Raw genomic sequence first — 14,348 nt, 5'->3', positions numbered from 1 at the left:
AGCAGGGGCCGAGCTCGGCGCCGCGCCGGCCCGAAGCCTCGCCAGAAGGGACAACGCTGTCCAGCCCCGTAAAAACGGGGGGAGAGCGGCGGCCCGGCCCGCCCCGACCGGCCGGGGCCTGCGGGGCCGCCCCCCCGCCGCCTGGCGACGTGGCACCGCGGCGCCACCCCACCTCCGGCCCTCGGTCCCTCCCTCCGGCCCGGGCAGCGCCGCCGCCTCACCTCGGGTGGCACCGGCAGGTTCTCGGCCGCCGCCTTCAGCTCCAGTACCGAGTCCGTCTGACGGTCACTGAGCGGTGCGGCGGGCTGCGGGCGGCGGTCCCACAGGCTCAGGCGGTCCCGGACCTCCCTGCCCGCCGGCTCGGGCGGCGGCTCCGCCATGCTGGCGGCGGGGCGAGCGGCGGCCGGGCCGGGCCGAGGCCGGTAGCGGGAGCGGGGCGGAACGCCGGGGAGCGCGGCGGCGTTTCCGGGGAGGCACGGCGCGCGCCGCGTCGCGTGGCAGCAGCGTCATTGGTGGGCGGAGAGGCGCGTCAGCGAGGGGCGGGGGAGGGCGGGCGGCGGCTGACAGAGAGGGCGCCCCCTGCCGGCGGGAGGAGCGCAGGCGGCTGCGGCGCCCCCGGGCAGAGCGAGCCCCGCGCCCGCACGCCTGCGGCCCTCCAGGGGACGCCGCCGAGCAGCCTGGAGAAAGGCCGGAGTCGGCAGCTGGGTCGTCCCCTGCGCTCCCCGGAGCCTTCCTTCCCGAGGCGGCGGAGCCCGCAGGACAGCCCTGCCGGTGGCACCTCCCTCCCCGGCCAGCCGGTCTGTCACACTCAGCCCTACCGGAACGCCCGCCTTAACGACCCAGGCGCCCCTTCGCTGCGGTGCTTTCGACCTCGGTTCATCGTAACGTGACAACTAGCGTCCGCTTGAAACAGGTAAGGGAAGTGCTGGGACACCCGACGCCGCCGGAGCTGCCCCGGCCCCAGCGGGGGCCGCTGTGTCCCTCACGCTGCTCTGCCCCACGGCCACCTGTGGCACTTGCCCGGCGCCGAAGCAGGGAGCCGCCCCCCGCCCCTGCGTGCGAGCTCCGGTGACCGCCCCCAGGGCCAGGGCAGCACCGCCGGCGTGCAGAGGCCCGCCGAGGCAGGCCCAGGACCCTCCATTCCGGCCCCCCTCCTTACTGCCCCGCGTTGTCTGCAGCATCACCCGTTAACCAGAGCCGCCCTTTCCCTCATGCCTCCTCAGAACCCACTGCAGGATTCATTCTTTACTTTGGAAACACCCTTCATTATCTTTGGTTTGCTGTTAGTTTGTAAATTTTTACCTTTAAACTAAATCCCAAGGCATGTCTGAAATTAAAGAGCTTGAAAACAGCACAAGGTATTCACTGCAGCAGTCACCTTCAGCTGCAGCCCCCAACTCCCACTCACAGCTCTGCCCTTGGTGCTCAGCAGTCCACTTCAGCCCCTCTTGTACACCCACCCCCCTTCCAGCTTCCCCAGGGTACCCAGGCAGAGCACCCCCGCCTCCTTACTCCAGACTGGCAGATCTCTCCTCCCCTCAGCACTGCACCCACCAGACTTGTGCTACCACATATGAACCCCAGAAATCCACTCAGGTTACGCATTAATAAGCGTATTTCACTGCTACACAAAACTAAGCTGATTGACCTGTTGCAGACCAAGCAGCTTCCCTAAGAATGGGAAATAGTTTTGCAGTTTAAAATATGCCAAAGAACAGTGAAAACATGTTGTGTATGTTATCCAGAGCCAGTAAGTTACAGGAACATAGCTGTTAACTACAGCAACTTTAGACTGCCTTGGCTAAATAACCAACTTCATGCAGTTCAATGCCAGCAACAGCTTTCCCTTGTTAATCACCTTGAAAATGCACCCCTGCCCACTTGAAACTTCAAAACTCAAAGTCAGGGTCACTACATAATGCTTTTAAAACTTTTAATAAGCTTGAATATGTAAAACAGACTCAGTTTACATAGCATATAAAAATATTTACAAATATTTCTATTAAAGCATAGAAACAGCTATAAGGAAAACACTGCACATAAGGTACAATGTTTTTCTATGTATATGGGTATGCTTAGGAAAGAAAGTGCCTTGTGCATTTCAAAATCCATTTGTGAATTCAAAATTAGTAATTTTAAGTGATTATAGTAATTCTGAAATCGCAATGAAATTTCTTTAAGCGGAATGTATGATTAACCAAAAGTGTTTAAGCAATTAACACAATGCCACAAAAGTCTAAAGCTACACATCCTGCTTTGCTACCCTCTGTAAATGCAGAAGGGCCATCATGTGACCTGCATCTCACATTTCCCTTCCTGGAATTCAATAGCAGCATTCAATAAGAACCTTGATGTAACTGCTTAGTTACTGGCCCTGAATCTCTGATGTACACTGAAGCCAAGAGGTAATACTTCAAGAAAGCTGTGGCTGACATACATAAAGTGTTTGATTGCATGTAACAGCAACTTGGGCCCTTTTGCTCTATGGAAGTGCTCAGCAGTTCAAGTTTCCTTGTTTAAAGAGACACCCAAACCTGGTTTAGTTTCAAAACAAGTAGACCTAGCTTTGGAGGGATTTGGTTCTTTTCACAGAGGCACCTACATGACACAGCCTGAACCACTCAGTTTAAAACGTGCATCTTTCAGATGCTACGTAACAGCCAGTAAACCATTACAAGTAGTTCTTCCCAACAACGGAAGAAGCATGGAAAGTTGTTTCTCTGCAAGACAGGCAAATGAACATGGATTTGTTGGATCTTCACTCGTACTTGCAATTTACAGATGGATATGTTGAAGAATGACTTATGCCAAAAATCAAGAATGATACAGGGGGGGACGGAACAGGTCAGTTTTGCATAGTTTGTAGAAAGCTGATGTCAACTGTAGCAACCGCACTTTCAAATGAAGCGGAGTTTTTCCCAGAAAGTTATGCAGGCATCTAAGGACTGAAAACATAGGAAAGCTCTAAAACCAGAATTGGTACTGCAGGCTTGCAGTTCAGCAAAGTACCTGCTGCAAAGATGTGTTAATTAGAAACTATAAATTATAGTCAAATTGTATACAGTTCTGAAAACAGGAAAAGCCCAGCTCATTGGTATCCTCCTTTATCTTCCTTTACAGTAAGATCATTCTTTGCCTCTAGTAAGAACACTGTGCATTGGAGTATCAACAGCATAAAGTTGCATTACAGATCTTCATATTGAAGACGACTTGAGAGTTGACAGAAGGTATTCCACCTGAATCACACGATTAAGCCATTGTTACAGAAGCCAGTTTGCCTCAAAAATCACTTCCAGGTTCTCATCCACAACAGTCTTGTAGTGCCCTTGGCCAGCATGTCAGACAAAGAGCAAATACCCAAGACAACTTACAGGTTAAACTGAAACAGTACATTAACAGAATTCAGCATGTCAGAAGTCCAGTTTCTTCAGCTGTTCATATGTCAGAAAGAACTGGAATATGTGATTAAGGAAAACCATTTCCTGTTCAGAGTGCAAAATGGTCACTTTCCTACTAAATGACAGTTGCACCTGTGTGAAACTTTGTTCCACTCTTTGTTCCCTCCTATGCAATGCTGCTGGCTGGCCATTTTTGTTATGCAGTACTACACAGAACAATGAAGCTTGCTTTAAGGCTAGTGATGCCAATTACTTTCCCATCCCTATTCCTCAGGATCTGAAACACAGGACTGAGGCCGCAGAAAAAAGCCCTACAAAAGCCCTTAGATTCTCTTTACTCACTTAGCTTTAGTGGGCTAAAGCGGTTTGCTCATGGTAAAAAAAAAAATTACTACCAACACAACTCCCAGGGCTCTGATCAGCTGGCTCTTGAAAGAAAAATTGTGTCAGAATAAGATAAACAACAAGATTTCATGGCTAACCGCCAGCAATTCCCCCAGTTCTGGCAGCAGCCCCCATTCTTAACTCATCTGGTCTGTTTATTTAATACTGGGCTCCAAACTAATGAAATGGCCAGGTATGAAACTGGAGGAATAGAAAAATGTTTTGCAAGATCACACTCTTAATATTCACTCTGTGTGAATCACAAATTCAATCTGACCAGCAGCAATTGACTAAGAAAAATTGTCAACTACACAATTTTCTATTCATATAAAAGCAAATATTTGCGCTGACATGACACTTTCCACACTGAGCATTCTGTGAAACTGTTAATACCTGCTATTGTATGGCTAGGTTAATAGTTTTGCACACCTTTGAAAAGGATACAATGATATTCCAAGGACCAAGTCTTAACCAGTTTGGCCAAAACCCTTTATACAGAGCAAAAAAGCCTTCATTCTTCCATGTCTGGAAAAAAGCAATAGCAAGAATGCATTTATGTAGTTCTGAGAAATCTAGACAGCATCTCAGTAACAAGATTCTGTACCAGACAAGGTGATAGCTTAGTGCTGTAACCCTGATTTAAACCCTGTACAATGGGACAAAAACATTTCACTAGATAAAGCCAAGATTAGTAATGCCTGCAGCTTTACCTGGCAGGAAAAGCTGCAGTCTGTCATTCAGTACCCAACCCAGATTCATTCAAATTGCATTCCTGGACTTGTCTTCCCCCTCTACCTCACCCCCCCCAAAAAAAACCTCAACCAACCCTGCAGAGTGCTGCATGTAAAGCTGCAGCTCACATTAGACACCCCCTGAAATTTTTCAGTTTGCTTTATGGACTCCACAAAATTACACTGGACAGCATAACTTGGACTGTTATACATGACTGACTGTTCAGTCAACAGTTGGATACCAATAGCTTCCTATCCACCCTTCTCCATGTAAAAGGCCACCATGCTCACACCTCATACCCAATTTAGGGATTTAAGAAACCAAGCAAAAATAATCACAATCAAGAGACTGACATTGCCTTTGGCTATACTAGGCCTTCCATTACACAATATGCAATAGAGAAAGCCATCTGCCCCACAAGATGTTGTTCTTCAAGAACTGATCTACAAAATCATTTCCTATCAATATCCTAACATCATATAAAGTTGAGACAGTGCTACTGAGAGACTTTGTCTCCTTATCCAAGCACCAAAATTATTAAGTGCCTGCAGTATATACTAACTTTCTTCCTGCCTGTCAAAATCGTACATACTTTTCATATCAAGTGCCTTATTGGCAATATAGTCCATTTGAACATTATGGCAAAAAAGGAAATCTAAATTACTTGGGTTAATTTCTAGGGAAACTTAGAACAATGTCAAGTTCGACACCAAAATCATTGCTTGATGGCATCAGTTTCTACTTATGTTGATACATGAACTACTTACTTGTAACAAGCAATCCAGAGTACCCTTGTAGTTGGAGCGTCCCCCATGTTGTTGGCTTCCCTGATTCATCATGCGTGTTCTTACAACATCAATTGGGTTGGATGCAAGGGCTCCAGCTAACCCACAAGTAAAACTTGAGCTAACAAAAGAAAGGTTTAATGAAATTTGACCTACCACATTTAAAGATGCACAAGAATTCCCCCTCTCCAGAAAACATGCAGTAATTAATGAGTGCTTAATACATTTAATTAAAAATTACATTAGCTAATAAGTGTGAAAAATTCCTTTTCATTTACTATAAAGCATCATTTTGAAGGTTTGATATACAGCCCTTATACGCAGTTTCTGTATACTTGAACAGATGTTTGTGCCTCTCAGAACAGCAAATACTTGATTGTAACTTTCCTCTAACCTCTGTTTGCACAGCTGAAATATTCAGACCATTCACAAAAAATCCATATTCAGAAGAAAGCTAAATCCAAATCCTAAATAAAATTAGCTTCCATGCTATGTGCTACCATTTGAGATGCTATTGCATTAAGAAGTACAAACACACCAGAAGTATATTTACATCTGGATTGATAACAAAAATCAAGAGATTTATGCCCTATAATGAGAACTAACCAACGATAATCTAGGTTAACAGTCAGTTATACAAGCTTACAGGAAGTGAGTATATACTGTATCTCCCATGAATCCAGACATAATTATGTGCTTCTTGGTAAGGTCATACACTGGCAGTTCCACTCCAACAACAACAGCAGCTCTCTGTGCTGTCAATGATACTCCCTGGCAAAAGAAAACATAAAGTTTAAAATTAACCTTTGTGCACCATGAGAAACACCTAGCTTTTCTAGTACAAAGCAATACACTATGAATGTGTTAAGAACACAGAGTTCAATTAAGGTACATCTAAGTATACGTCTTAGATGTATGTGCTTCAAAAATGCAAATTCAAATTAATAGACAAATAACTTTCCCACACTGAATGGCAGTTTCAGTTCCTTTGTGCAACTCCATCTGTGCTTAACACCTGAATTCTTACATTAACAGTCAGGCTAAGACCTCAACAACCAGGTGATACTGGCTCCCCTTGCCACTAACTGGAAAACCAACAAAGTAAGGAAGATTAACAGAAAAATGGAGGTGGAGAAACTTTGCAGAGGAAAGCACACTAATAGAAAAATATTTCTACTTTCCAGCTGTTTCAGAACAATTGTCCATTTTGGGTCTTCAATCATACAGTCACTGTTTAACTGGCATAAGAGACAACTTACAAGACTGAGTACAAGAATTCATGAGCTACAGTGGATGTTCATTACTACCTTTACTTGTAAATATTCTTTATTATATGTTTTAAAAAGAGCAGAGTGTATAGATTGAGACATGTCTTGCAAAGGGTTGTTGAACTAGCCTTAAAGCCAGTCACCCTAATTTAAGTCTCCATTTATCTCTCCCCCTTTTTAAGAAGTAGCTAATCCTTGAACACAAGACTGGCAGTAACCCTCTGCCAAAATGCATCAAGACACCAGCAGTGAAGTAGTCATGACAAACTACATACATATTAGCTTCTCCATATTTTAGCAGAGAATACTGTATTAGTACCTAAAATTTAGTTGAGCAAGAAGGTGTATTTAAAGTGCAGGATACAGTTAAAAAAAACTTGCCTTCCATAATCCTTTAGTGCCTTCCTTTTGGTAGATCTGTATGAAGTTGCCCATCATTCCTCCTTGAATCACACTACCTTGGGCTTGCATTCTGATCTGAGATTCATTTGAAGATAGAATATAAATACTTTTCAAACATACATAACAGTTCAATACAGTTTCATTAACATTTTAGTTTACAATCTTAAGTCGTAAAGTCAATTTGTCATTGAATACAAATTCATAGCCGACAGTATCATAACCATGATGCAGTCTTTTGCCTTAACTATCCAAATGCAGCTGCTAATTTTAAACAAGTACATGGTGTAGTTTTTAGATGCATTAAGTCACTTCTATTTCTGTATTTGTGCACTATTCCACTTAGACTGACAGACAGCTTCTGCAGGATGTCCTTTACAGTGTTCTCAGAGGAACACGTTAAAATGAAAGGTTAAAAAGATTAAGATTCCAGCTAGTAAGGATCATGATCTTTGACCTCATGGATTTCTAGAAGTGTCCTTGGGAACCTGCCATGGTAACTACCAAATACAAGTTTGGTGACAAGCAAGTTAGTACACAGATATAATTTTGGGAAATAACTACTTGAAGTCACAACTGAAATACAAGCTTTGTTTGAAATGTCTCTACATAACCACACTAGCTGTATGAAGGACTAAATTTTTAGTAGCTTTAGAAGAACAGGAAGTGTTGGCTTGAATTTTTCATTAGAGGCAGCCACACAAGTCACATGCTACAGTTCTGCAAGTTAAATACCATCAGCCCTTTCAAGCAACTGGAAAAGAGTTTAATGGCTATCATTAAGCTAACATTCTTAGAGAGCTGATCATTTCACTAATTCACTTTAAATGGCTGATGCTGGAACACTTGTTTCCATGGGACACTGGACTCCAAAGCCTCTCTACAGGATTAAAGAATCCTACAGTACAAGTAGCAGTCACTGAAACTCTTGCCTCTGAATTCTCTTCACCTATTTTGAGCTCAAGAAACACCTAGTTAACAGTGTTACCAAGAACTATAGATTATATATGCAGTGTCACTTCCACACAAATGCTACAGCATGAAAGTTGATCTTACATTATTCTCCCCCTATCCTTCCCCCCAAAAAAGTTACACAAATCCAACTACCCCCTCAGCCATCAGTTTCCTGGTGCATACTTCAAAATAATTAGTATGGACCAGAAGGAGGTTCCAAGAATTTAGAGCATTACTGATTTTTAGAAGTTAAGAGATGAGAATAAATACAATTACAAAACAAATCCCATATTAATCAGAAGATTCTGCATTTCCTCAATGAGAGGACAAAAACTAAGGACAAACTCTATATAAACACATCATTACCTTCAAGACATCTGTAGGATTGGCAATAGATGATGAGATTACCCCCGAAAGAATGCCACATAGAACATTTATCACCAGGGTTTCATCTATTATATAAACAAAGAAAAAAAAAGTTTAGCTGAAGATTTACAAAGCTTAGGATGCATCAGGGCAGGATGATGCCACCCATCCTCTAACCAGAGAGAGTGCTGACTCACTGTGTTTCAGCAGACTTTTAACTGCTACAGCAAGATACCAAATGGAAAAAGCCAGCTTCAAGCAAAGCAGTCCTCAACTAAACTGGAAACTCACCTTCTGGACTTTCAACAAACATTCTTTTTAAGCTCTGGTAAGTGCCTATTTTTATAGTTCCATATGAAGCTTGTCGTAGCATTGCAGGTGCAATCCTGTAAAAAAGTGGTAATATTTATGTTCAAAATAGCAAAAGACTGGTCAGAAAATATTTTAGAGCAGGAGAGACTGAACACAAGCTATCTACCAGAGAAAGGTTTGTTCATCTAAATCAACAATTTAAACTCACTATAAACAAAACAAGGTTGGGGGGGTTGTTGGTGGTGGTTTTTTGTTTTGTTTTTTAAACAAAGCCTGCAATAACATGAATGAACTGTGGAAGGATTACTATTAAAACATGCCTTGACTTGTGCTGGTAAGCATGTCTGAAACAATTTGCAGATTACATCTTTTCCCCCACCATCTTGCATTTTTAAAGAAAACACAGAATCATGGAATGGCTTGGTTTGGAAGGCACCTTAAAGACCATCTAGCTCCAACCCCCCTGCCATGGGCACAGACACCTTCAACAGTGCCCATTTATACATAAAGGTTAATTTATTTTTCTTCTGAGATGGAACAACCATAACAGCATTATACAGAGTAACTTTATGCTTAGCTTTTTTTCCAAGTAGCTTTGGTTGTTTGAGGTTGTTCTCTTTAAACATGAAATGCTATTGCAGAGTACAAAGACTGAAGCAATCTAAGCTTGGGCTTTCAAATTCCAGACTGACACTAACCAAATACCTTGTAATTCTGAAACCGAAGAATTCACACACTATGGACTTATACTTAACAGACTGTTCATAAACCATTACTGCAAGTCAATTAATTTTACCCAGAGTATAAGGCTTTCAGTCCTTCTTCTCTGCATATTCTGACTAGTGCATGTACCATTCCACGGTAACGAATCTCTCTGTATTTGGCATCATTAACTTGACCTTGAACCTGGAGACGTGTTTTGGTCAGATCAATAGGGAAAGTCCCTTAAAGAAAAAAAATCAGAGAGAAAATGAATCAAGTACCTACCTAACCAAAGGCAACAAAGAACATTATGTAAGAAACAACAACCACTGTTATATACCAGATCACAAAAATTCTCCCATGGAAAAAAAAAGTCTCTTACCAAGACTTTCTTTTAAATAAGTGGTTTCTTTTATGTCACCTTGTTTCTTCTAAAAGCTTGTCAGAGGCCTTACCTACTTCCTATGTTTACATTTTGCATTCACTATGTTTTCAGGCAACATGGTATTGCCTGGCCTTAAACAGCCACAGTGAACAAGACTCTGAAATCACAATCAAGTACAGAGTTTGCATGTGTATTCTACCAGCATTTTTGAAGATCACTTCATTGAAGGCAAAGAAAAATTCCATAGGACAAGCTATACAGATTCTAGCTTAGAATCTACAAAAGAAATAGCAGCAGTACCCATTTCTGTTACTGCTTTCCTGTGGCCTACTGCTATGTCAAACTCATGCTCTCCAAGCTCCATTTATGAAAGTGTTTAGAAAGCATATTCCTCCACAGCATATCTTTAGAAAAGGGACCACTTCAACATTCAGTACTCATGTAAATACTAATAGGAGTCAGAATTAACTACATCTGTTCTATGAGGTTCACCACACAAGCAAGGCTTTTATTATTGTTTGTCTTCCTCATGAAGCTTTTGGCATTACTGGCACCATTCAGTCAAGTCAAATAACAGTAGTTTCACAATCAAGTTCGAACAAGATTCATCAGAGAAGGCAGAAAAGGAAAACAAAACAGTAGTAGAAAACTTACACCTAATTATGCTTTTTAAAGTGGTTTTTTAGGTTTAATTTTATATGTCAGGCTATGTTCTGCTACTGTGAAAATCCAAATTTCCTTTATTTTCATGTACATGCATTTCAGATAAGACTTTAAAAGAATGTTTATATTTTAGGTTTGTCTAAAGTAGGCACTAAAGAATCAGATGCACTGTCTCACTACAGCAATTATTCTACGTTGCTCACTAACTGAAGTGTTCAAATCTAATCAGCTGCTCACATTCAAGAAAAAGAATTTAAATTGCAACATAGCTACTCAGAAAAGCCAAGAGAAAAATTTTACAAGAGCTCAACTTCTCTACTCTAGGAAAAGAAAAGTTGTGTATACTTATGACCACTGCCTAGGAACAGATCAAACACCATATAATATGAGGTTTGTATAAAAAGAAGTTTCACAAGGGATCAAATTTGACAGACTGAAGTGTTCTGACATTATAACAAAGTTCTGAGGAACCCCTCAGACAACATTAAAGAAAAAGCCTCCTATGCTGCAGACCATCGTATACTACTGTTTAATTGATGGCATGGAACCAAGCTTGTTTTAAAAGGGACTAGAGTAAAAAAATCATGCAAACCTTACCACATTCTGCAGTGATTGATGCTAAACCTCCATAGATAAAGGGCTTCCAGTTTAGCGCTGACATTGATTCTTCTTTCTGTGAAATAACACCATTTAATGCTTCTATAATTATATCTGTTGTATAAATACATATGCTAACATTTAATAAAACTTTGTGCCTTGCCCATTTAAGATGGATCTTCCAAACATACTAAGGGTAAAAACATTAATACACCTTCTATAATCAAAAGAAAGTCAGTAATACTGCAGAAAGGCATCTGGGTTCAAATCAGTGTCTCAGATTTGGCCCACCACTATCCTCACCATGAAAGGCTGAAGCAGTTTGTCTCCCAGACGTGATCTTAAGGAGCACTGCAGTGAAAAATTCCAAGGATTCTTACCAAGCTGAAATAGTTTGACTATGTCCTGCGATCGAATGGAACTTTAGAACAGTCATTACCAAATTTCTCTTCCTTCTTCCTCATATCAACATTAACATGACCTGAGCTGGTACACCTGGACAGAAGATAGAGGTGCATACCACATTTTGTTTCCATTAAGGCCTATTTCTGCTACCAGTGTTCACATTATTCATATAATGTTCACAAGCAGGAAAACAGTGTAATCGGGTACATAAGGCCTTTTACAGTAAAAAAGGCTGCTTTAGCTTAAAGTCAATTTAATTTCACAAAGTGACCACAAATCATGATTAACTATGGCATATGCTCTGCGAGAAACTAAAATATTCCAATTATCTTGCAAAAAGAGTAAGAACAGCAAAACCAGACTAGTCCTGCAGATACAATATTGCCTTTCCCAAAACCAAGCAGGTCTCTCCACTGCTTATTTTTTTCCCTTCCTCATAATATAAACACCTCCCATTACCCATTTTCTAAATCTTCCTAAACATTGGGTTCTACAGTTATCTTTTGCCAATTTTGTGGCATAACTGTACTTGAAACAATTTCCCTTGGCACCTACCTTCCCTGTTACTTTGTTTATTCACCTGTACTGGCCAGCTGGAAAATACTGCAAATACACCAGCTGCTTACTACCACCTTTTGTAAAATTTAACTTTCCGGAGGAAGTGGCCAAAAGTGTCAATAATCCAGCATCCAAAGGAAATCAACAGACATTGCAGACAGTAAGCATGCCTGAATAGTTTAGTTACTGCAGCCCTAGTTTTCCTTTTGTCATCTTTACTTCATGAAGAGTTAGTTACGTGGGTCTTCAGTCTTCTGCCAATACAATAAAAAACCCACAGGAGCTCAAAGCACACCATTTCAAATACTCTACAACCAAGTGCACAGAAACCCATCTGACTCTTTAGGCCGCTGCGAAGAACACCACTGATGTACAAACCCAAAGAAAAGGCAAGTAAGGGCACCTACCAACTGCCAAGAATGCAGAACAGAGGTCAGGAGCCACAGGCATAGACTATGCAAGCTTTTCAATACGAAAGCAGCAGAGCCACATAGGTGCCAGACAGAGGTCACTTCCAGCTCCACATTCCTCATATTCCTGTCCAGCCATGATTAATGGCAGATCATTTAATTAACAAGGACAAAGCCAAGCTCAGTTTCCCCTCTATCAGCCACACACATAAACTTTGCTTTTGAGAAACTCGTCAAACTGAAAACAGTCAACTTTTTTCCACTGAACACATTAAAACACATTTTCACTTATCACAAATATCATAAGACTGACAGAACTAGTATATATCTGTCTTTTTCCTGGTTTGTATTTCATTCTATCTAGGCAATGAAGGCTACTCAGTTTTTCTGCGCAATTCTGGAGCATTGACATAACATAGAATTATGCAAGCACTGCAGAGCCAAAGTTTCCAAACTGCACACAGATTTACTAATATTAGCTGAAGTTTCAACGTATGTGTAGAATACCCTAACGCAGAAGTTTTACAGCACGCTCTTCCTTTGACATAACCCAAGGTGAGAAAGCCTTACATAGCACTGTCAAGGCTTCTACCTCTAAAAGGCTGACCAGTCTCCTCTCCTGCCATGTAGGCCAAAGTAGCCATACAAGTCTTTCCACTTACACTCTGCATCCCTCCTTCTAGCTTTCCATACTTATAGGAAGAAGTTAAAGCAGAGCTTATCTTAAGAAAAAATCCAAAAAACATATCAGCAAGCAATGTTGCCCTTTCACCTCAACTGTCTCATTTTCTGAATTCTTGGTTGGTTTCAGAATTTCTTCTGTATACTAATAAAAACAGTAAGGATCTCCTTAGGAGAATTCTCTACCAGGTGAGTGAGTGGCAAACTACTTAAAAAGGGAGTCCAGCCCTCATTAGGGAGTAAACTGAGGGCTCCAGCTGTACTGGAAAGAAGTTGTCCTTGTCAAATATACATTGTTGTTCCATTACAACAGTAAGGTGGCAGAGGTGATACCACCCCTGAAGGACACTGCATTAAGTTAATACAGAGATTCATCCACACACTCTCTGCAGAAGAAAGTCTGGTTGCTTTTATTGGCAGTGTGACTGGAATAAAATCAGAAGCCCAGGTTCCATAAAAGAATGCATCACTTAAAGTCTGTTCTCAAACAGGGCAATATCTAAATATTTAAGTCACATATTGAACTATCTATTCTTAGCATACCAATCACACAGTATACTCCAGCTTACAGTAGTTTTAGCTATTTAAAATTGATTTAGCCCTTCAATGTTACAGGCGGCTTATGCTAAAGGAGTTACTAGTCTCAAAAAGTTACCATCTGTACTATAAGCACACATAGTTACCCAAGCAATACTTTCTCACTGCACAGACTGTACCACAGACGCACAGCCCAGACTTTGTAGTCAAGCAGTGAAGCATCATCAGGAAGAAAGAAAAGAAACCTGTGCTAAAGCTACACGTTCTCGCCAAACACCAGCTGTCCCACAAGAAGGGGTGCGCCACTGCGTAAGCGGCCGGGGCGAGGGGGACACGGTAACGCCGGGTAAGGAACAAAGGGAGGCAGCAACGCCCGCACGGGCCAGCTCGCTCCCTCCCACACAACGCAGAACGGCTCCCTCCGGCCCCGCCGTGAGACGAGCGGCACCACGAAGGGAGAGCACCGGAGGGAAGGAAGCGGCGCGCCCTCGCTCGGGGGTGGAGGGCGCCGAGCAAAGCCAGCGACCCCCCCGTCGCCCTCCAGGGACACCGCTCGGCAAAGCTCGCACAGAAACAGCTGGCGGGCCCCTCACCTTCGCGCCCACCCCCGGCCTCAGGGGCCAGCAACAGCTGCCGCCTCCCCACTCACCACCGAGGCCTCCCGCCTCCGCCCGTGCCAGTCACCACCCGCCCCTGCCCCGCCGGTTATAAAGCCCGGCCCGTTCCCCCGCTCCGAGGGCGGGCTCGCCTGAGGGGCCGGGCCGGCTGATTTAAAGGGCCCCGGTGTAGGTTTGATAACGGGGTGGGTGGGT

General features: G+C 42.8%; 2 protein-coding genes and 1 long non-coding RNA gene across 7 annotated transcripts in view; 1 reads left to right on the top strand and 2 right to left on the bottom strand.

Moving 5' to 3' along the window:
• Window positions 1-483, bottom strand: part of COG3 (component of oligomeric golgi complex 3) — a 33,060-nt gene extending 32,577 nt beyond the window's left edge. Inside the window, exon 1 of the mRNA XM_055801788.1 lies at window positions 222-483. Coding sequence (XP_055657763.1) covers window positions 222-380 — 159 coding nt within the window. The 5' untranslated portion in view covers window positions 381-483. The remainder of the gene's footprint in view (window positions 1-221) is intronic.
• A 103-nt stretch (window positions 484-586) lies between these two features.
• LOC114011155 (uncharacterized) overlaps window positions 587-14,348 on the top strand; it is a 30,036-nt gene continuing 16,274 nt past the window's right edge. For 2 of the 4 annotated variants that reach the window (XR_008746830.1, XR_008746828.1), the window contains exons 1-3: window positions 587-913; window positions 8,497-8,614; window positions 13,709-13,882. This is a non-coding gene — a long non-coding RNA (uncharacterized LOC114011155). Of the gene's footprint in view, window positions 914-3,120; window positions 3,228-8,496; window positions 8,615-13,708; window positions 13,883-14,348 lie in introns of all 4 variants that reach the window. The other 2 variants (XR_008746829.1, XR_008746827.1) reach the window with 2 other exon arrangements.
• Window positions 2,590-14,304, bottom strand: SLC25A30 (solute carrier family 25 member 30). Of its 2 annotated transcripts, none has more exons than XM_055801789.1 (10): window positions 14,186-14,304; window positions 10,946-11,021; window positions 9,395-9,542; window positions 8,578-8,672; window positions 8,287-8,372; window positions 6,945-7,044; window positions 5,946-6,066; window positions 5,282-5,420; window positions 4,227-4,307; window positions 2,590-3,452 (listed from the first exon to the last, which is right to left on the bottom strand). In XM_055801789.1, the coding sequence occupies exons 2-10, from the start codon at window positions 11,007-11,009 to the stop codon at window positions 3,411-3,413; spliced, it is 876 nt and encodes a 291-aa protein (XP_055657764.1). In that variant the 5' UTR covers window positions 11,010-11,021; window positions 14,186-14,304; the 3' UTR covers window positions 2,590-3,410. The 2 variants fall into 2 exon arrangements, with proteins under 2 accessions (XP_055657764.1, XP_055657765.1); XM_055801790.1 differs by lacking the exon at window positions 14,186-14,304 and adding an exon at window positions 14,130-14,154.

This window comes from Falco peregrinus, chromosome 4 (assembly GCF_023634155.1).
Source record: "Falco peregrinus isolate bFalPer1 chromosome 4, bFalPer1.pri, whole genome shotgun sequence".
Classification (NCBI taxonomy): Eukaryota; Metazoa; Chordata; class Aves; order Falconiformes; family Falconidae; genus Falco; species Falco peregrinus.
Note: the sequence above shows the minus strand (reverse complement) of the source record. Positions and strands in the feature narration are given on the sequence as shown.